The sequence below is a fragment of the Camponotus vicinus genome, unplaced genomic scaffold, assembly GCF_025532165.1.
Source record: "Camponotus vicinus isolate PSW18456_S1 unplaced genomic scaffold, iyCamVici1.0 SCAF_1, whole genome shotgun sequence".
Classification (NCBI taxonomy): Eukaryota; Metazoa; Arthropoda; class Insecta; order Hymenoptera; family Formicidae; genus Camponotus; species Camponotus vicinus.
The window spans coordinates 990,600-1,012,258 of record NW_028141945.1 but is presented as its reverse complement, the minus strand read 5'-3'; the positions used below and the strand labels follow the sequence as shown (position 1 = coordinate 1,012,258).

Genomic DNA, 21,659 nt, shown 5'->3' with positions numbered 1-21,659 from the left:
ATATTTTTTAACTTTATAAAAATCGATTATAAATATTATGCAATAACACAACATAATATATTTATTATTTTCGAGATTAACATTTCTACATACACTTGAATATATATTTGTGAAGTCTTTATTTTTCATAAGTAATTTACAAATTTGTATTCGAAATGCATAATTTACAAACTATATGTTTATACAATTGTGTGATATTTGTGAATTCGTGTATTTTAATAAATTTAAACAACGTTTTCTTTATTTAATTTTATTATAATTATAAGCTCAAATATTTCCAGCAGAGTCTCTTGCGTAATAAGTAACGATGATAAAAGACTGAACCGACCGAGGACCAGATGACGGCTATAAGGATCAGTATAACGAAGGATATTAATGCCAACGGACTCGGCACGAGAATTGAATAGCCGATGCCACCGAGATTAGAAAACACGTTGTAGTATGCATTCTCCTTCTTCCTTTCACGTGTTTGCACATATGCACTTGATGTTCTTCCCGAGATACAGCTGACACCTACTGGACGCACCACGTGTCACATTGGTCCTTTGGTCACCCAACGCAAGGATAAAAATAAAATCAATCAGTCTCTAACCCATCTAGCAATAATCAAATTGATAAAACAAACTGAATATTCTCACATAGTTTGAGTATTATTAAATCTTTAAAATGTTTAAAAGTTTTTAATTTTTAAATAGAACTTTATTTTCTTTCTGCGACTGATATGTATAAAATTTTAAATTTTAAAATTTATAAAATATTAAAAATAAAATATTTATATAAAAATTTAAAAATTTATAGAACTAGAACTAAAAATTTAAATGTAATAATATATTAGTTTATTTTTAATATAAAATCTCTCTGTTGCCATTCTCTAAGATATGACAAACTAAGATATGTAAACACAAGCTATAAATTAATTTATAAAATTGTCATGTCTAATATAAATCTAGATATATAGATTTCGATATGTCTAATATAGAAAATTATATATATAGCTTATTTTCTACACTTGGAAAATGACACCGGAGAAATATTATATTTAAAATTATAAACTTTTAGTTCTAGCTTTATAAATTTTAAAATACCTATAATCGTATAAAAAAATTATATTATATTTAAAGAGTTCTGTAGAAAGAGAAATTATTCATATCAAAAAATACAAACTTTTCTATATTTTAAAATTAATTTTAATTATTTAGATTTATTTAAAATATTTAAAGCTAATTCTTTTCTAACGAATTATAAAGATTTTACAGATATTCGTTTATTATTATTATTTCTGAATAATAAACTAACAGTATGATCTCGAATCTTTGCGAAACAGACATTAAACAACTATATGAAACGGCATTTTTTAAACGTTCCATTAGTAGTTGGCACTAGGAGAATTCTAACGCAGGGATCTCAGGGGGGTGAGGGGCGAGGGGATCTCAGCGGCGCGGGGGAATGACGTCACGCAGGATGGAGGGGGGATGACGTCACGCGGGACGGAGGGAATTTCGATGGCGCGGGGGCTGCGGGGCGGGGGACGCACGTATAAACAAAAATGGCGGTATTCCTATGAAGAAGATTTTGGGTCTCTCTCTATTCCTCCCTCTCTCTCGCTCTCTCTCTTTATCCCTTTATATTTCTATCCCTCTCTCTCTCTCCCTCTCCATCCCTCTATCCCTCTATCTATCTCTTTATCCCTTTTATCTCTCTTTCTCTCTGTATTATCGCAAGTATACAATATTAGTCATAAACTTATATTTTGAGATATTTCGGGGTCCGACGTTTTCGAGCAATCTGTGAATCATAGCGAGATAACAACACATTTTTGAGATATTATACAATATTACCAGTTAACAAACAATATAAATAGAAGTATTCTTTGAAGGATTGGGTGGATGGAAATGTGTGCGAAGAAAAATTACGTCATGATTTTGTTACAATTAAAAATATATATATAATTTATTTAAATGTGTGTTTAATAAAAAGTATACAATATAAAAAAATAATAATAATAATATATAAAATAGACCGTCGGGTTATGTTGGGGAAGCCGTTTCTGAAAACAGAAGAAAACATACGCATTTCATTAGTTTAAATTATTTTAATAATTTATTTTAAAATACTTTTGATATATAATAAATTAAGATACTTACAATGTTATCCATCATCTATTTTAATTTGTGCAAATAGGGCACATGTTGCAGGCCAATATTTGATTCAAAGATCTTCTGCACTCTTTGCATGACATATTTTCCAAATGAACATAAGCTATGGTTCTATGTTCTCGAACAGCACTAGTTTCTTCATACTGATCCGGTGCTTCTAGAAAGCATTCGATACAAAATTTTAATCCATTTTCCATGTAGTAATATGAAATGCAACATATCTTTGTTGCTTGATTGTATGTCATTATTTCAGATATGCTTAAATCTCGCTGTTTCTTTTGTAACCGTTCATCAAGAATATCGACACTATTGTCACTATCATAATCACTGTCCTTCGCCAAGGGTTCTATATCAGATCCATCATCTTCCATCTCTCTCCTCTCTCTCTCCTCTCTCTCTATCTCCATCCGCTCCGCCACAACTGGATCCATCCAATAATCGTAATCATCATCCGTATCGTCGTCGATGATAATTACGTTTTCTTCAGCCATTGCACAAGACTAACGAAACACAGAAGAGCAATGAAAGAAATGATACTCTAGTGCAGCAGACCACCGAAACACAGAAGAGCAACGAAAGAAATGATACTCTAGTGCAGCAGAGTCCTCTTCATTATATTTTTTTAACATACGCAATATAAATAGAAGTATTCTTTGAAGGATTGGGCGGATGGAAATACGTAGATAACAACACATTTTTGAGATATTTCGGGGTCCGACGTTTTCGAGCAATCTGTGAATCATAGCGAGATAACAACACATTTTCAACCCTAGGTTCAGTTACAAAATTTTTTTTCTTTTGTGCCTTCAACAATCTCTGAAAGTTTGTTGGTTGAATATAAGAAGGATCGAAGCGCATCAGATCATAGTACGTGATTTGAAAGCGCATCGACACGACGGTATAGCAAAAGTATAGTCAAAAATTATAGTGTTCTGTCAGAAAGTAATGTTCTGTCAGTGTTGTGTGATAATATAAAAATGGAAGACGAAGATCACGCGTTGTCATCTGACAGTGATTGCATTAGTGACTGCAGTGAGAACTCCACGGAATTCAGAGAGAAAATAGTGTCTGTTGCGGAAATTAATGCTTTAAACGCACGTAGTACAAAATTTTGTATCATATACTTTTATTATTCCACGGGTGGTGCTTTAGCTGTATGTCCTTCGTGTATGATTGCATTGCAAGGCGTGGATAGCCAAATGATGTATGCTGTTCGAAAGCATAAAATTGAGACACTTGATGCGATGGATGGCCGATTCTGTTCAAGTTGTAGCGAGCCGTTGTATATAAGATTTCCGTGCAATATGTGCCCAATTTGCACTCTGTGAAGAAATGGAAAACGTCGAGCAGACTGAATGCGACCTGGTGGAGCGGTCCCGCCAAATTGCCACCTTGGGCGAATATTTTGCATGGCTACAACGATGCAACGAGTACATCGAGTCGCTGGAAGAGCAAAGTCGGATCAAACGACCGCGATTATCGATCGGGAATCGACAATCGCTGATTGCTCGAATCGCGCGACTCGAAGGTGCAAAGACTCGATTGCAGAGACAGTTTATGCCCAGTGGTGGTAATTACAGTGGCGACAATAACGCGGGTGCCGGATGTAGCGCGCATCAAAATGAACTTGTGTGGCGCGAGATTGATACCGCGTTCGATAACCGTATTCTAACCGGTGCTGTGATTAACGCAAACCATATCGAACCTCGTCAATTTCTCGAGGACGCCAAAGACATCGTGCTCGAGCAAGTGCAAGACGTTATAAGAAGATACAACAGTGTAAAATTGAACACTATATTCAACGGTGAATTTGTGTCGGGTGATAAGCGTGCGAATAAAAGTATCAATACGAGAAACTGTGAACTCTTTCGCACGTCTGATTTACACGAGTGGTACGAGCGCAGCGTTATCGAGCCCACTCTAGCATTGCTAGAAGAATTTCAGGAACGCGATAGTGGCTGGGCATTGTCGCGAATACAGAATTTAACTGTAAATATAAATAAGTATAATCCTATGCGCGCGGGATGTTATATTAAATTGCCGCGAGAAATTATGGTGAAGAGAGCTGTAATTAATGTACAATCTAGAGACAATGCGTGTTTCGCGTGGGCAGTGGTGGCCGCTCTATACCCCGCTGAAAGAGACACAAATCGGGAATCTTCATATCCCCACTATACGACGGTGTTAAATGTACAAAATATTGAGTTTCCGATGACGTTGAACCAACTAAAAAAGTTTGAACATATAAACAATATCTCCATCAACGTGTACAGCATCGAGAAAGAAAACAGCATTGTCCCGATACGTCTTTCGGAGCAGAAACGGGATAAACACGTCAACCTGTTGTATGTGGAAGACGGTAACAGCGTCGGACATTTCGCATGGATCAAGAACTTATCCCGGCTCGTGAGCTCGCAACTGAGCAAACACAACGGCCGAAGATATATCTGTGATCGGTATGTATAATTTGAATAATTTATGTAATTATAAAATATAATGCATTGCATAAATCTTTAATTTAAATATTCTTTTACAGATGCTTGCACTATTTCGGATCGGAGGACAAGTTGCAGTCACATACGGTAGACTGCGGAAAAATAAACGACTGCGCTATCCGATTGCCGAGCGATAAGGACAAGTGGCTCGAGTTCAACAACTACACGAGGAAAGAGCGGCTTCCATTTGTGATCTATGCCGATTTGGAATGTGCGTTGACAAAGACTGACGAAGAAAAAAATTATCAGCATCATAAGGTATTTAGTATAGCGTATTATATGCATTGTTCGTTCGACGACTCGTTATCCGCGTACCATTCTCGCCGCAGTATTGATTGTATCGCGTGGTTCGCCGAAGAACTTAAAAATTTAGCGTTACGTGTAAAGACTATTTTAATGACTACAAATGTCTCCATGGTAAATTTAACATCGGACGAGTGGGAAAAATTTCACAGCGCAACGCATTGCCATATTTGCGAAAAACCGTTTACGCAAGAAGACGATACACGCGTACGCGATCATTGTCATTTGACCGGACGATATAGGGGTCCCGCGCACTCAAATTGCAATCTAAATTACAAAGAATCATTATATATTCCGATAGTCTTCCACAATTTATCAGGTTACGACGCGCATTTCATTATCGAGGATATAGCCACAGCGTTCGAAGGGGAAATCGAATTACTTCCAATAACCAAGGAAAAATATATATCGTTTACAAAAACTGTTAAAGTTGCACAAGACAATTGGAAAAATTATATAAAATTAAGTTTTATCGATTCGTACAAATTTCTTACGGCAAGTCTCGACAAATTGGCATCTTATCTAGACAAAGACAAATTCAAAATTTTAAAATCAGAATTTCAAAATTTATCTGCAGAAAATTTCAGTTTATTAACACGGAAAGGCGTCTTTCCGTACGAATACGTCGACTCTGTAGATAGGTTGCAAGATACGTGTTTACCACCGCGCGAATCGTTTTACAGTTCTTTGACCGGTGAAACTATATCCGAGAGCGATTACGCGCACGCCGAGAACATCTGGACGCGATTCTCCATTCGAACGCTAGACGAGTATAGCGATTTGTACCTGAAAATCGACGTCTTGTTATTAGCCGATATTTTTGAAAACTTTCGCGATAGTTGCATCAAAAGTTACGGACTCGACCCCGCGTATTATTATACTCTTCCCGGATACACGTGGGATGCCATGTTAAAGCATACAAAGATTACATTCGAATTGCTTACCGACATCGACATGGTCATGTTTATCGAACGCGGTATACGCGGTGGTCTGAGTCAGTGTTCCAACAGATACGCGCGCGCTAATAACAAGTACATGCAACAATCGTACGATCCATCGAAACCATCGTCGTACTTGATGTATTTCGATGTAAATAATTTGTACGGATGGGCAATGTGTCAACCGTTGCCCTACGCCGATTTTCGATGGGTCGACGACGTGTCGAATTTTGACGTAGCATCGATCGCGTTAGATTCGCCTACGGGTTATATCCTCGAAGTCGATCTCGAGTATCCGCAACATCTTCACGATACGCACATTGACCTACCGTTTTGCCCGACACGCGACAAGCCGCCCGGCAAGCGGCAAGACAAACTCCTCGCAACGCTATACGATAAGAAGCGTTACGTGATACACTACCGTAACCTACAGCAATGTACGCGACACGACCTTCGCGTTACAAAAATACATCGCATATTACAATTTACACAATCTCCGTGGCTTCGCAGTTATATCGAATTAAATACACAGTTTAGAACACTCGCGAAAAATGATTTTGAAAAAAATTTATATAAACTGATGAATAACGCGGTATTTGGTAAGACGATGGAAAATGTGCGTAATCGTGTCGATGTAAAATTATTAACAAAGTGGGACGGACGATACGGAGCAGAAGCAATGATAGCGAAACCAAATTTTCATAGTAGAAGCGTCTTTTCGGAAAATTTGGTTGCCATAGAATTACGCAAACTTGAAGTGAAATTTTATAAACCAATCTATGTCGGCATGTGCATACTCGACATTTCTAAAACGTGCTTGTACGAATTTCATCATGAGTACATGTCACCGCTATATCGTGATAAATGCCGGGTAATGTACACCGACACAGACAGTCTTATATACCACATTGAGTGCGAAGATGTCTATGAAAATATGAAACATGATATCGCTAGTTTCGATACGAGCGATTATCCAATTGATAACGCGTACGGTATACCGCTCGTGAATAAAAAAGTACCGGGTTTAATGAAAGATGAAAATAACGGCGCGATAATGACCGAATTCGTCGGGCTTAGAGCAAAAATGTATGCGATGAGAGTGGACGGGAAAAAGGATACGAAGAAGGTTAAAGGTGTCAAAAGTAACGTTGTTGCGAGAACGATAACATTCGACGATTACACGCGGTGTCTGAATGACGAAATAGAAATGACACGACAGCAATCTTGCATAAGATCGAAATTGCACAAAGTGTATACCGTCCGCGAGACGAAAATTGCTCTGAGTCCGTACGATGACAAGCGGTATATCGTACCTGATTCGACCGACACATTACCATGGGGACATTATAGGATACCCTTATAATATAATATATATAATGTAATGTAATATAGTATGTGATATAATGTCAGATATTATTTTTGTATATGTATCTCATATGTATATGTATTTCATATATTGTATTATATACGATTATTGGAAAGGATGTATTAATAAAGATTTTTGTATTTTTATATATTTCATGTATATTTTTTATATGTTGTACATATTTTTTCTTAAATTTAAAAATAAATACAATTTGTATGAATTAAATCACATTGTCCTTATGTATCCAAGAATTGTGCGAATTGTCAAATCCCAACCATTTCACGTAAACCTCGTTACCCCTCCTACGCAGTATTTTCTCCACGAGATACACGTCCGGATAATTCGCGCGATGCAACTCGTACTCGTAGAACGCTCCAGCAATAGATTTTTTGCGATAATCCTCCAGTAGATAGCTTACGGGATTAGTATGTTGTACTTTTGCAATTTTAAACACTTCGGTTGTCCAATTTGGCGTGTAACCTTTCTCGAAAACTGTCTTGTACTTGCTAACGCGTACCGAGTCACCTACTTTGAATTTCGCCGGACCCGCGATATTTACATGGTTGTACACAGTAGCCAAGAGTCTTTCAGCGATCGCGGGAGTAACGTCGACGGGTCGCATACCGATTGTTCGATGCTTGCGCGCGTTGTAATCCGATACGAGTCGCGGCAACGCGCTGATCCACTTGTAAGATCCGTTCAGCGTAAACATCTTCCACATGTCGTTTTTCAGCGTGCGATTGAATCGCTCAACGATCGATGCCTTCAATACCGAATATGTAGAATAGTGATTGATGTCATGTTTCCGCATGAGCCGTTGCACGTCAGCGTTATAAAATTCCTTCCCCATATCAGTCTGTAAGTTTTTCGGACATCTTTTGCTATCTCGAATTATCTCGGCGATAGCGTCAGCTGTCTCGCTTCCACCTTTACTCTTGAGTGGTATGGCCCACGCGTGCTTGCTCAACGCATCTATGACTGTGAGTATGTAGTGGTAACCTCTGTTGAAACGAGAGTACGGACGCATCTCGACAATGTCAGCTTGCCACAGGTCATCGTATCCCCGCACTATGACGTGTCTTCGGGGAAAATTTTTTCTCGCTGGCGCGTGCAATTCGTTCACCAACTGCCGTTTCTCTAAACTATGTTGTTTCTTCACTTCCTCGGTTATTCCCGATCGCCGATCCATCGTTGTTTCGATTCGTCGATCAAACGATGTGTGCCTCGAGTATCACCGTGCGTTTTATCATTCGTTGCTAGACGTTCCTGGCCCGTTCGATAGCCGTTCAAAGCTGTTCGATAGCCGTTCATAGCCGTTCGATAGCCATTCATAGCTGTTCGATAGCCGTTCCCAACCCGTTCGATAAACCTTTGTAGATGCTCATAGCTGTTCGATAACCGTTCTAGCTGTTCGATAGCCGTTCCCAACCCGTTCGATAAACCTTTGTAGATGTTTAATAATTGTACAATAGCCGTTCCTAAACCGTTCACTACAGCCGCTCATTACAGGTTGATAGCCGTTTCTGAATTAGTGTTAATCGCACGCCGAAGCTCGTTTATCGCAGTCTGCAAAGCTCGCACATCCTTCTCGAACGCAGTCAGCTTCTCGTCTGATTCTTTCTGCTGATTCTTCAACGTTTTAACGCATTGTTCCACGTACAGTTTGTTGACTGCATCGGTATCAGCCTCAGGTTGCGCTACACGGCGAATCTTGCGCGACCTCGCGTCATAGTACGTAGCGACGCGACACAGAGCGTTTTGACGCAAGTAACTTGTCACCGATTTACCCCAATGATCGCTAGTTCTAATTGCTTCATTTCTCTGTTCGAATAATCCAAATTTGTTGATGGGCATTTTTTTCTCGATGCGAGTGACGTCGATCGACTGATTAGTTTCGTCGAGACACCGTTTAATTTATAATAAGGCCGACTTCGCGAAGTTCCTCTATAATCGACAGGATCGTCTACGATTGCTCGACGCTTCGCGCCGAGCTGGCCACAACGCTCACGACAACGAGATCCTGTCGATTATAGAGGAACTTCGCGAAGTCGGCCTTATTATAAATTAAACGGTGTCTCGACGAAACTAATCAGTCGATCGACGTCACTCGCATCGAGAAAAAAATGCCCATCAACAAATTTGGATTATTCGAACAGAGAAATGAAGCAATTAGAACTAGCGATCATTGGGGTAAATCGGTGACAAGTTACTTGCGTCAAAACGCTCTGTGTCGCGTCGCTACGTACTATGACGCGAGGTCGCGCAAGATTCGCCGTGTAGCGCAACCTGAGGCTGATACCGATGCAGTCAACAAACTGTACGTGGAACAATGCGTTAAAACGTTGAAGAATCAGCAGAAAGAATCAGACGAGAAGCTGACTGCGTTCGAGAAGGATGTGCGAGCTTTGCAGACTGCGATAAACGAGCTTCGGCGTGCGATTAACACTAATTCAGAAACGGCTATCAACCTGTAATGAGCGGCTGTAGTGAACGGTTTAGGAACGGCTATTGTACAATTATTAAACATCTACAAAGGTTTATCGAACGGGTTGGGAACGGCTATCGAACAGCTAGAACGGTTATCGAACAGCTATGAGCATCTACAAAGGTTTATCGAACGGGTTGGGAACGGCTATCGAACAGCTATGAATGGCTATCGAACGGCTATGAACGGCTATCGAACAGCTTTGAACGGCTATCGAACGGGCCAGGAACGTCTAGCAACGAATGATAAAACGCACGGTGATACTCGAGGCACACATCGTTTGATCGACGAATCGAAACAACGATGGATCGGCGATCGGGAATAACCGAGGAAGTGAAGAAACAACATAGTTTAGAGAAACGGCAGTTGGTGAACGAATTGCACGCGCCAGCGAGAAAAAATTTTCCCCGAAGACACGTCATAGTGCGGGGATACGATGACCTGTGGCAAGCTGACATTGTCGAGATGCGTCCGTACTCTCGTTTCAACAGAGGTTACCACTACATACTCACAGTCATAGATGCGTTGAGCAAGCACGCGTGGGCCATACCACTCAAGAGTAAAGGTGGAAGCGAGACAGCTGACGCTATCGCCGAGATAATTCGAGATAGCAAAAGATGTCCGAAAAACTTACAGACTGATATGGGGAAGGAATTTTATAACGCTGACGTGCAACGGCTCATGCGGAAACATGACATCAATCACTATTCTACATATTCGGTATTGAAGGCATCGATCGTTGAGCGATTCAATCGCACGCTGAAAAACGACATGTGGAAGATGTTTACGCTGAACGGATCTTACAAGTGGATCAGCGCGTTGCCGCGACTCGTATCGGATTACAACGCGCGCAAGCATCGAACAATCGGTATGCGACCCGTCGACGTTACTCCCGCGATCGCTGAAAGACTCTTGGCTACTGTGTACAACCATGTAAATATCGCGGGTCCGGCGAAATTCAAAGTAGGTGACTCGGTACGCGTTAGCAAGTACAAGACAGTTTTCGAGAAAGGTTACACGCCAAATTGGACAACCGAAGTGTTTAAAATTGCAAAAGTACAACATACTAATCCCGTAAGCTATCTACTGGAGGATTATCGCAAAAAATCTATTGCTGGAGCGTTCTACGAGTACGAGTTGCATCGCGCGAATTATCCGGACGTGTATCTCGTGGAGAAAATACTGCGTAGGAGGGGTAACGAGGTTTACGTGAAATGGTTGGGATTTGACAATTCGCACAATTCTTGGATACATAAGGACAATGTGATTTAATTCATACAAATTGTATTTATTTTTAAATTTAAGAAAAAATATGTACAACATATAAAAAATATACATGAAATATATAAAAATACAAAAATCTTTATTAATACATCCTTTCCAATAATCGTATATAATACAATATATGAAATACATATACATATGAGATACATATACAAAAATAATATCTGACATTATATCACATACTATATTACATTACATTATATATATTATATTATAAGGGTATCCTATAATGTCCCCATGGTAATGTGTCGGTCGAATCAGGTACGATATACCGCTTGTCATCGTACGGACTCAGAGCAATTTTCGTCTCGCGGACGGTATACACTTTGTGCAATTTCGATCTTATGCAAGATTGCTGTCGTGTCATTTCTATTTCGTCATTCAGACACCGCGTGTAATCGTCGAATGTTATCGTTCTCGCAACAACGTTACTTTTGACACCTTTAACCTTCTTCGTATCCTTTTTCCCGTCCACTCTCATCGCATACATTTTTGCTCTAAGCCCGACGAATTCGGTCATTATCGCGCCGTTATTTTCATCTTTCATTAAACCCGGTACTTTTTTATTCACGAGCGGTATACCGTACGCGTTATCAATTGGATAATCGCTCGTATCGAAACTAGCGATATCATGTTTCATATTTTCATAGACATCTTCGCACTCAATGTGGTATATAAGACTGTCTGTGTCGGTGTACATTACCCGGCATTTATCACGATATAGCGGTGACATGTACTCATGATGAAATTCGTACAAGCACGTTTTAGAAATGTCGAGTATGCACATGCCGACATAGATTGGTTTATAAAATTTCACTTCAAGTTTGCGTAATTCTATGGCAACCAAATTTTCCGAAAAGACGCTTCTACTATGAAAATTTGGTTTCGCTATCATTGCTTCTGCTCCGTATCGTCCGTCCCACTTTGTTAATAATTTTACATCGACACGATTACGCACATTTTCCATCGTCTTACCAAATACCGCGTTATTCATCAGTTTATATAAATTTTTTTCAAAATCATTTTTCGCGAGTGTTCTAAACTGTGTATTTAATTCGATATAACTGCGAAGCCACGGAGATTGTGTAAATTGTAATATGCGATGTATTTTTGTAACGCGAAGGTCGTGTCGCGTACATTGCTGTAGGTTACGGTAGTGTATCACGTAACGCTTCTTATCGTATAGCGTTGCGAGGAGTTTGTCTTGCCGCTTGCCGGGCGGCTTGTCGCGTGTCGGGCAAAACGGTAGGTCAATGTGCGTATCGTGAAGATGTTGCGGATACTCGAGATCGACTTCGAGGATATAACCCGTAGGCGAATCTAACGCGATCGATGCTACGTCAAAATTCGACACGTCGTCGACCCATCGAAAATCGGCGTAGGGCAACGGTTGACACATTGCCCATCCGTACAAATTATTTACATCGAAATACATCAAGTACGACGATGGTTTCGATGGATCGTACGATTGTTGCATGTACTTGTTATTAGCGCGCGCGTATCTGTTGGAACACTGACTCAGACCACCGCGTATACCGCGTTCGATAAACATGACCATGTCGATGTCGGTAAGCAATTCGAATGTAATCTTTGTATGCTTTAACATGGCATCCCACGTGTATCCGGGAAGAGTATAATAATACGCGGGGTCGAGTCCGTAACTTTTGATGCAACTATCGCGAAAGTTTTCAAAAATATCGGCTAATAACAAGACGTCGATTTTCAGGTACAAATCGCTATACTCGTCTAGCGTTCGAATGGAGAATCGCGTCCAGATGTTCTCGGCGTGCGCGTAATCGCTCTCGGATATAGTTTCACCGGTCAAAGAACTGTAAAACGATTCGCGCGGTGGTAAACACGTATCTTGCAACCTATCTACAGAGTCGACGTATTCGTACGGAAAGACGCCTTTCCGTGTTAATAAACTGAAATTTTCTGCAGATAAATTTTGAAATTCTGATTTTAAAATTTTGAATTTGTCTTTGTCTAGATAAGATGCCAATTTGTCGAGACTTGCCGTAAGAAATTTGTACGAATCGATAAAACTTAATTTTATATAATTTTTCCAATTGTCTTGTGCAACTTTAACAGTTTTTGTAAACGATATATATTTTTCCTTGGTTATTGGAAGTAATTCGATTTCCCCTTCGAACGCTGTGGCTATATCCTCGATAATGAAATGCGCGTCGTAACCTGATAAATTGTGGAAGACTATCGGAATATATAATGATTCTTTGTAATTTAGATTGCAATTTGAGTGCGCGGGACCCCTATATCGTCCGGTCAAATGACAATGATCGCGTACGCGTGTATCGTCTTCTTGCGTAAACGGTTTTTCGCAAATATGGCAATGCGTTGCGCTGTGAAATTTTTCCCACTCGTCCGATGTTAAATTTACCATGGAGACATTTGTAGTCATTAAAATAGTCTTTACACGTAACGCTAAATTTTTAAGTTCTTCGGCGAACCACGCGATACAATCAATACTGCGGCGAGAATGGTACGCGGATAACGAGTCGTCGAACGAACAATGCATATAATACGCTATACTAAATACCTTATGATGCTGATAATTTTTTTCTTCGTCAGTCTTTGTCAACGCACATTCCAAATCGGCATAGATCACAAATGGAAGCCGCTCTTTCCTCGTGTAGTTGTTGAACTCGAGCCACTTGTCCTTATCGCTCGGCAATCGGATAGCGCAGTCGTTTATTTTTCCGCAGTCTACCGTATGTGACTGCAACTTGTCCTCCGATCCGAAATAGTGCAAGCATCTGTAAAAGAATATTTAAATTAAAGATTTATGCAATGCATTATATTTTATAATTACATAAATTATTCAAATTATACATACCGATCACAGATATATCTTCGGCCGTTGTGTTTGCTCAGTTGCGAGCTCACGAGCCGGGATAAGTTCTTGATCCATGCGAAATGTCCGACGCTGTTACCGTCTTCCACATACAACAGGTTGACGTGTTTATCCCGTTTCTGCTCCGAAAGACGTATCGGGACAATGCTGTTTTCTTTCTCGATGCTGTACACGTTGATGGAGATATTGTTTATATGTTCAAACTTTTTTAGTTGGTTCAACGTCATCGGAAACTCAATATTTTGTACATTTAACACCGTCGTATAGTGGGGATATGAAGATTCCCGATTTGTGTCTCTTTCAGCGGGGTATAGAGCGGCCACCACTGCCCACGCGAAACACGCATTGTCTCTAGATTGTACATTAATTACAGCTCTCTTCACCATAATTTCTCGCGGCAATTTAATATAACATCCCGCGCGCATAGGATTATACTTATTTATATTTACAGTTAAATTCTGTATTCGCGACAATGCCCAGCCACTATCGCGTTCCTGAAATTCTTCTAGCAATGCTAGAGTGGGCTCGATAACGCTGCGCTCGTACCACTCGTGTAAATCAGACGTGCGAAAGAGTTCACAGTTTCTCGTATTGATACTTTTATTCGCACGCTTATCACCCGACACAAATTCACCGTTGAATATAGTGTTCAATTTTACACTGTTGTATCTTCTTATAACGTCTTGCACTTGCTCGAGCACGATGTCTTTGGCGTCCTCGAGAAATTGACGAGGTTCGATATGGTTTGCGTTAATCACAGCACCGGTTAGAATACGGTTATCGAACGCGGTATCAATCTCGCGCCACACAAGTTCATTTTGATGCGCGCTACATCCGGCACCCGCGTTATTGTCGCCACTGTAATTACCACCACTGGGCATAAACTGTCTCTGCAATCGAGTCTTTGCACCTTCGAGTCGCGCGATTCGAGCAATCAGCGATTGTCGATTCCCGATCGATAATCGCGGTCGTTTGATCCGACTTTGCTCTTCCAGCGACTCGATGTACTCGTTGCATCGTTGTAGCCATGCAAAATATTCGCCCAAGGTGGCAATTTGGCGGGACCGCTCCACCAGGTCGCATTCAGTCTGCTCGACGTTTTCCATTTCTTCACAGAGTGCAAATTGGGCACATATTGCACGGAAATCTTATATACAACGGCTCGCTACAACTTGAACAGAATCGGCCATCCATCGCATCAAGTGTCTCAATTTTATGCTTTCGAACAGCATACATCATTTGGCTATCCACGCCTTGCAATGCAATCATACACGAAGGACATACAGCTAAAGCACCACCCGTGGAATAATAAAAGTATATGATACAAAATTTTGTACTACGTGCGTTTAAAGCATTAATTTCCGCAACAGACACTATTTTCTCTCTGAATTCCGTGGAGTTCTCACTGCAGTCACTAATGCAATCACTGTCAGATGACAACGCGTGATCTTCGTCTTCCATTTTTATATTATCACACAACACTGACAGAACATTACTTTCTGACAGAACACTATAATTTTTGACTATACTTTTGCTATACCGTCGTGTCGATGCGCTTTCAAATCACGTACTATGATCTGATGCGCTTCGATCCTTCTTATATTCAACCAACAAACTTTCAGAGATTGTTGAAGGCACAAAAGAAAAAAAATTTTGTAACTGAACCTAGGGTTGAAAATGTGTTGTTATCTCGCTATGATTCACAGATTGCTCGAAAACGTCGGACCCCGAAATATCTCAAAAATGTGTTGTTATCTACGTATTTCCATCCGCCCAATCCTTCAAAGAATACTTCTATTTATATTGCGTATGTTAAAAAAATATAATGAAGAGGACTCTGCTGCACTAGAGTATCATTTCTTTCGTTGCTCTTCTGTGTTTCGGTGGTCTGCTGCACTAGAGTATCATTTCTTTCATTGCTCTTCTGTGTTTCGTTAGTCTTGTGCAATGGCTGAAGAAAACGTAATTATCATCGACGACGATACGGATGATGATTACGATTATTGGATGGATCCAGTTGTGGCGGAGCGGATGGAGATAGAGAGAGAGGAGAGAGAGAGGAGAGAGATGGAAGATGATGGATCTGATATAGAACCCTTGGCGAAGGACAGTGATTATGATAGTGACAATAGTGTCGATATTCTTGATGAACGGTTACAAAAGAAACAGCGAGATTTAAGCATATCTGAAATAATGACATACAATCAAGCAACAAAGATATGTTGCATTTCATATTACTACATGGAAAATGGATTAAAATTTTGTATCGAATGCTTTCTAGAAGCACCGGATCAGTATGAAGAAACTAGTGCTGTTCGAGAACATAGAACCATAGCTTATGTTCATTTGGAAAATATGTCATGCAAAGAGTGCAGAAGATCTTTGAATCAAATATTGGCCTGCAACATGTGCCCTATTTGCACAAATTAAAATAGATGATGGATAACATTGTAAGTATCTTAATTTATTATATATCAAAAGTATTTTAAAATAAATTATTAAAATAATTTAAACTAATGAAATGCGTATGTTTTCTTCTGTTTTCAGAAACGGCTTCCCCAACATAACCCGACGGTCTATTTTATATATTATTATTATTATTTTTTTATATTGTATACTTTTTATTAAACACACATTTAAATAAATTATATATATATTTTTAATTGTAACAAAATCATGACGTAATTTTTCTTCGCACACATTTCCATCCACCCAATCCTTCAAAGAATACTTCTATTTATATTGTTTGTTAACTGGTAATATTGTATAATATCTCAAAAATGTGTTGTTATCTCGCTATGATTCACAGATTGCTCGAAAACGTCGGACCCCGAAATATCTCAAAATATAAGTTTATGACTAATATTGTATACTTGCGATAATACAGAGAGAAAGAGAGATAAAAGGGATAAAGAGATAGATAGAGGGATAGAGGGATGGAGAGGGAGAGAGAGAGAGGGATAGAAATATAAAGGGATAAAGAGAGAGAGCGAGAGAGAGGGAGGAATAGAGAGAGACCCAAAATCTTCTTCATAGGAATACCGCCATTTTTGTTTATACGTGCGTCCCCCGCCCCGCAGCCCCCGCGCCATCGAAATTCCCTCCGTCCCGCGTGACGTCATCCCCCCTCCATCCTGCGTGACGTCATTCCCCCGCGCCGCTGAGATCCCCTCGCCCCTCACCCCCCTGAGATCCCTGCGTTAGAATTCTCCTAGTGCCAACTACTTCCATTATCTGATTTTCTCGAGATAAATTGCTAGAATCTATCGTGTTTTCTTTCAAGGATTTTCCATCTCTGTGTTGTCTGTCGATTCGGTATGTTGGTGTTGTCGAAGTGCTTACAGAAACCACCAACGACCCGACATGTGCCCGCGGAGCATCGCGAAAAGCAACGGCTTGCCGAGACAATAATTTATTAGAAGTCGATAAATTCTACCGTTTTATCCGGGTAAGTGATTTCAATTCAAGAATCTCGCGAGCACAGAATTCCCAGAGATGTTTTTAACGAGTAAATGTTCCCCACGGAATGTGTAACAACCGGATCTGGCACTGTTAGTCAGACGAAACGGATGAAGTATATCAGTATGCGATTTTTTTAAAGATTTTTCGATCGTATATCATGCAAAGATTTTTGCATTTTTGTATTTTCAAGAGCGGATTTACCTCTTTTTTCCGGCATGTCGAGCAAATCCGGATCGACAGACTTCGGAGATTTTGTGATTTCTGACGAATTAATAAGCACTTTTGACGTTAAATTTTCTAATTCAGATCTCTCGTCCAATGTTAGATCGTAACTTTCGTCAACGTGCTCAAATCCATTTTCAGATTCGGTGCAATCTGCCGCGCAGCAACAATCACAGTCTTTTACATCATATTTTTCCCGTTCCTTAATGTCATTTCCCTCGTTATGAATACTATTTTCCGAGTTCCTATCATCAGTTATGCAACTTCGCAAAGACTGACCTGTTCCCCTACAGGGCGAAGAGGGTCGACTGCTCCGCTCGACGCAGAAAGTTAATTTTTTTCGAGGCGTCGGAGGACGAGAAGATGAAGCGGCTGAAGCCGGTCGTAGACAAGTTGTAGGCAAGCGAGGGCAACAAGAATTGTTCGACGAAATTGGTTGATCGCGGCACTTGGTAGACGTGCATGGGTGGCAGACTGATGGTAGACACAATTGACATCGCACGCAATAACATTTTGGAGTCGGTGGTAATCGAGGCAAGGGACAGCAGAGACGCGTGTTGGGACACTTGACCGTCGTTTTCGGAAATCTTCGCTCATTGGGTGGACACGCACATTCCGGACTGGAAGGACAGTCACAGGAACATTCGCGAGCAGCGCGCACGTCTGCTTGAACCGGCAGCGGACAATTGCAGCCGCGTGACATCGGCTGACATAGGCAATAACTCGTATTACACTGGCAGTAGTTGCGCTTCTTCCAAATAGATTTCAGAGAGGTAGGCGAGCTGCAGGACTGACAGTCGGGGGCCTGTCGCGATGAAAGAGAATATCTGCATTGCGAAGGGCAGTAAGACGAAGCGGTTGACGAGCAATCTGCGTTACAAGAACAGCAGGTCGATGGATAAGTACAGCTTGGACAACCACCGCCTGCTTCCCGTTTCAAGGGTCGTTCAGGCGGCGATGATTTATTTATCGATGCCATTTCCGATTTGCTTGCTCCACCCGCTAAACGATGACTTCCACAGCATTTCTGTCGAAAATGGAAAAATTTGACGACAGTTATAAAAGACAGTTACATATAGGACTCGATTTATTTTTCCAGATCATTTTTGCTGAGATTTCATCATCGTTTAGAATATTATCCATATTATATATTAAAATATTATAGAAATTGTAATGTGATATAATTGTATTCTTTAAATCATAAAATTTTTTTAAATGGTATTGCGAAAAAAATATTTAAAAATCGTGTATGAAAATTACAACAATTAAATTTTAATCACTTTTCAGAGGTTTAAACATTTCAATTACTAAGCCATTAAAATCTGTATACAAATTACTTTAGTCAACTTTACAGATTTTACCGAATAATTAAGAAACTTTGAACGCTAGCTTACTTCCAACTATACGATGCTAATTTACATAAATTGAGTGCACAAACTAATCGTGCCTGAATTAAATTCTTGCAATCTTCCTATCAAATTTAATTAAAACGTATAGAAAACGTCAGAATCAATTGTATCTTGTATACTATGCATAATCATATTGTTCTGTTAATTTTCTGTTAGTTGTGCACATCTTGCATACATCAAAATTCAAATGGACATGGATCTATATCTTTTAATATAATGTTTTGCTCAGATATACATATTTGTTTCTCCTCATTTTTTATATTAATATTTTTAATTAAAAATAATTCATAAAAGAGGTAATAAAGTTAAGAAATGTTAAAATTGGTTCTTAAAAAGAGCTAAAATATTTTAAAATGAGTTGAATAGAACAATTTTAAATTGAATTGCACAGGATTAAGAAAATCCGTTGCTCTCTTCGCACTGGAATTTAATTTCATTTCTCTTCAAAAAGTAAATACATATAAATTTACTACCTTAGAGGAATCTCAAGCGCTTTCTATTCTTGGCAAGGAATCTGCTTCAGTGTACCTGACAGACTGACGCAGTTAAAATGGCACCGGAACACGGCGGTGCTGGTGAAAGACACAGTCGGCCCGGAGCGACAGTTCTGCTGCAAACAAAACGTAATACAGGGCGTAAAATAAGGAAGTCCAATAATTCTTTCAATATTTTACGAAGAAATATTCGCTTATCATACGCAAATTTTCTTTACACAAAAATATTTTTAATTATAAAAACAGCATTACTATAAATAGAAATAGAAGAATAATTTTGACACATACGTAAATAGAATCAGATACCAGCTCTAATTTCTTTTAAGTTATCAATTAATTTATTCAATTATTTTATCCTTAAATATCGCAGATAAAATTTTTCTTAAATATATAAATATTTATATAAAACGTTCAAAAATGCTGAAGTTTATTATTTTAAGGCGGAATAATCGATTTTTTTAAACGAAAGCAACAAATATTATATATATATATATATATATATATATATATATATATATATATATGATTATTTATATATTTAACATTTTATTTTCATTATCGCATCACATACAAGAAGTAACATTGATTTTTTTCCTCGTATCCCCGTTAATAACTTAACTATTGTTATTTAATTCTACCACAATCGATTGCAGTTGCAGCATTTGCACGCTTGCTGACGACCATAATCGCTCCATTGACGACGCAACTCGGCGAAGTTACTCAACCATCGGCAATTCGGTTTAGGCGGCGCGTTACTGTTCCAGATTTTCTCTTCAACGCATTGACAGGATCCAGGACACGCGCCCGTCACGGCTATCCCGATGGGTCGCAAACCACCGCAATCACTCCGATCCAGGCACCCTTCGTTACTTTGGCAATTACACGAAGATATACGCGCCTCGGAACAACTGCCTCTGCCTGATACACAATTGTTTCCTGTGTGACAATATTACAGACTGAGATAATCGCATTCTCGAGATTACATATTAAAAGATTTTCGGAAAAAGAAGAGAGGAAATTTGAATTTCACTCTTTTAATGATCTTAAATATAAGTATTCTGTATTATAAAAATAAATATATTGATTTGCTTATGAAATGAAACTTGAATACTTCAGATATTCATTTCAAATATGATATACAATATATTTATGCATAAGTGAAAATTAATTTTTATCGTGATAATAACTATCTTATAATGAAAAATAAAAAATTTAAACTTTTATAAAATCATTGAAAACTATATAAGTAAGCCAGTGTATAATAATACTGTATAATAACACATTATATAATAACACTAATTTATTTATATTTGCCAGATTTCCTTATTATCTTAGATATTTAATTTATATACTAACCACAGTAATCGGCGTTAGAACATTGTCTGTTTCCAATTTTATCATAGAAGGACATATTGATTTATTCTCCAAACGAGATCTAGTTTTCCGAATATAAGAATCTCGCATAAGGATGCCATTTACGGTCCGGAATAGATAATTAAATCGACAGAAACATTCGCATGATTTTGGCTTACATTTTCGAATAATTTATTTAGCTATTTTGGTTTATTTATTAACCAGTAAGATGTGATTGAAGGTGTGAAGATTAACGAAAATTGATTGCTAGAAATATATGAATATATCTGTTTATTAAGTCAGAATATTTGAGTTGCCATAGAAGCAAGATGCACAATACTTTCTACTTAATAATATTGAACGTATAAATTTATAAAGAGAACATATATAAATTTATAGAGAGAACATATAAATTTATAGAGAAACTAAATATTATAAATCGCTCCCTATATGTACGCTATTTATTACCTTACACCATATTTTATTTAATAAATTACAATTAAAAATTTCAAATTTAAAAAAGGAAACAGCTTTTTGAAATATAATATAAAAATTTGACGTTAAATAATAATAGTAAATTAATTTATACAAACAGCTTAGTAACTAAAATAAATTTTATTTTTTGAACGGTAGACTTTATATGCAATGTTGGCTTAATCATCGAAATTTAAAATAAAAGAAAACGCAAAAAATGTTCAATTCAAATTTATTACAAAATATACATTAGTTGTTATATAAATTAAATATACACGTATTAATTTGGCTCATTTAGATTTTATAAAATGGGATGATTTATTTTGATTTACATTGTTTTCAATTA

General features: G+C 38.5%; 3 protein-coding genes across 3 annotated transcripts; 1 reads left to right on the top strand and 2 right to left on the bottom strand.

The window, feature by feature from the left end:
• Nucleotides 1–117: 117 nt before the first annotated feature.
• LOC145967475 (uncharacterized) lies at nt 118–21,064 on the bottom strand. Its single transcript, XM_083092408.1, has 5 exons — nt 20,843–21,064; nt 20,125–20,422; nt 19,521–19,602; nt 17,863–18,610; nt 118–543 (listed from the first exon to the last, which is right to left on the bottom strand). The coding sequence occupies exons 1-5, from the start codon at nt 20,895–20,897 to the stop codon at nt 533–535; spliced, it is 1,194 nt and encodes a 397-aa protein (XP_082948534.1). The 5' UTR covers nt 20,898–21,064; the 3' UTR covers nt 118–532.
• Nucleotides 2,832–8,344, top strand: LOC145965650 (uncharacterized). Its single transcript, XM_083089308.1, has 2 exons — nt 2,832–4,612; nt 4,693–8,344. The coding sequence occupies exons 1-2, from the start codon at nt 3,489–3,491 to the stop codon at nt 7,253–7,255; spliced, it is 3,687 nt and encodes a 1,228-aa protein (XP_082945434.1). The 5' UTR covers nt 2,832–3,488; the 3' UTR covers nt 7,256–8,344.
• LOC145965630 (uncharacterized) lies at nt 10,150–15,662 on the bottom strand. Its single transcript, XM_083089295.1, has 2 exons — nt 13,882–15,662; nt 10,150–13,801 (listed from the first exon to the last, which is right to left on the bottom strand). Exons 1-2 carry the CDS (start codon nt 15,003–15,005, stop codon nt 11,239–11,241), a joined length of 3,687 nt encoding a protein of 1,228 aa, XP_082945421.1. The 5' UTR covers nt 15,006–15,662; the 3' UTR covers nt 10,150–11,238.
• Nucleotides 21,065–21,659: the final 595 nt, after the last annotated feature.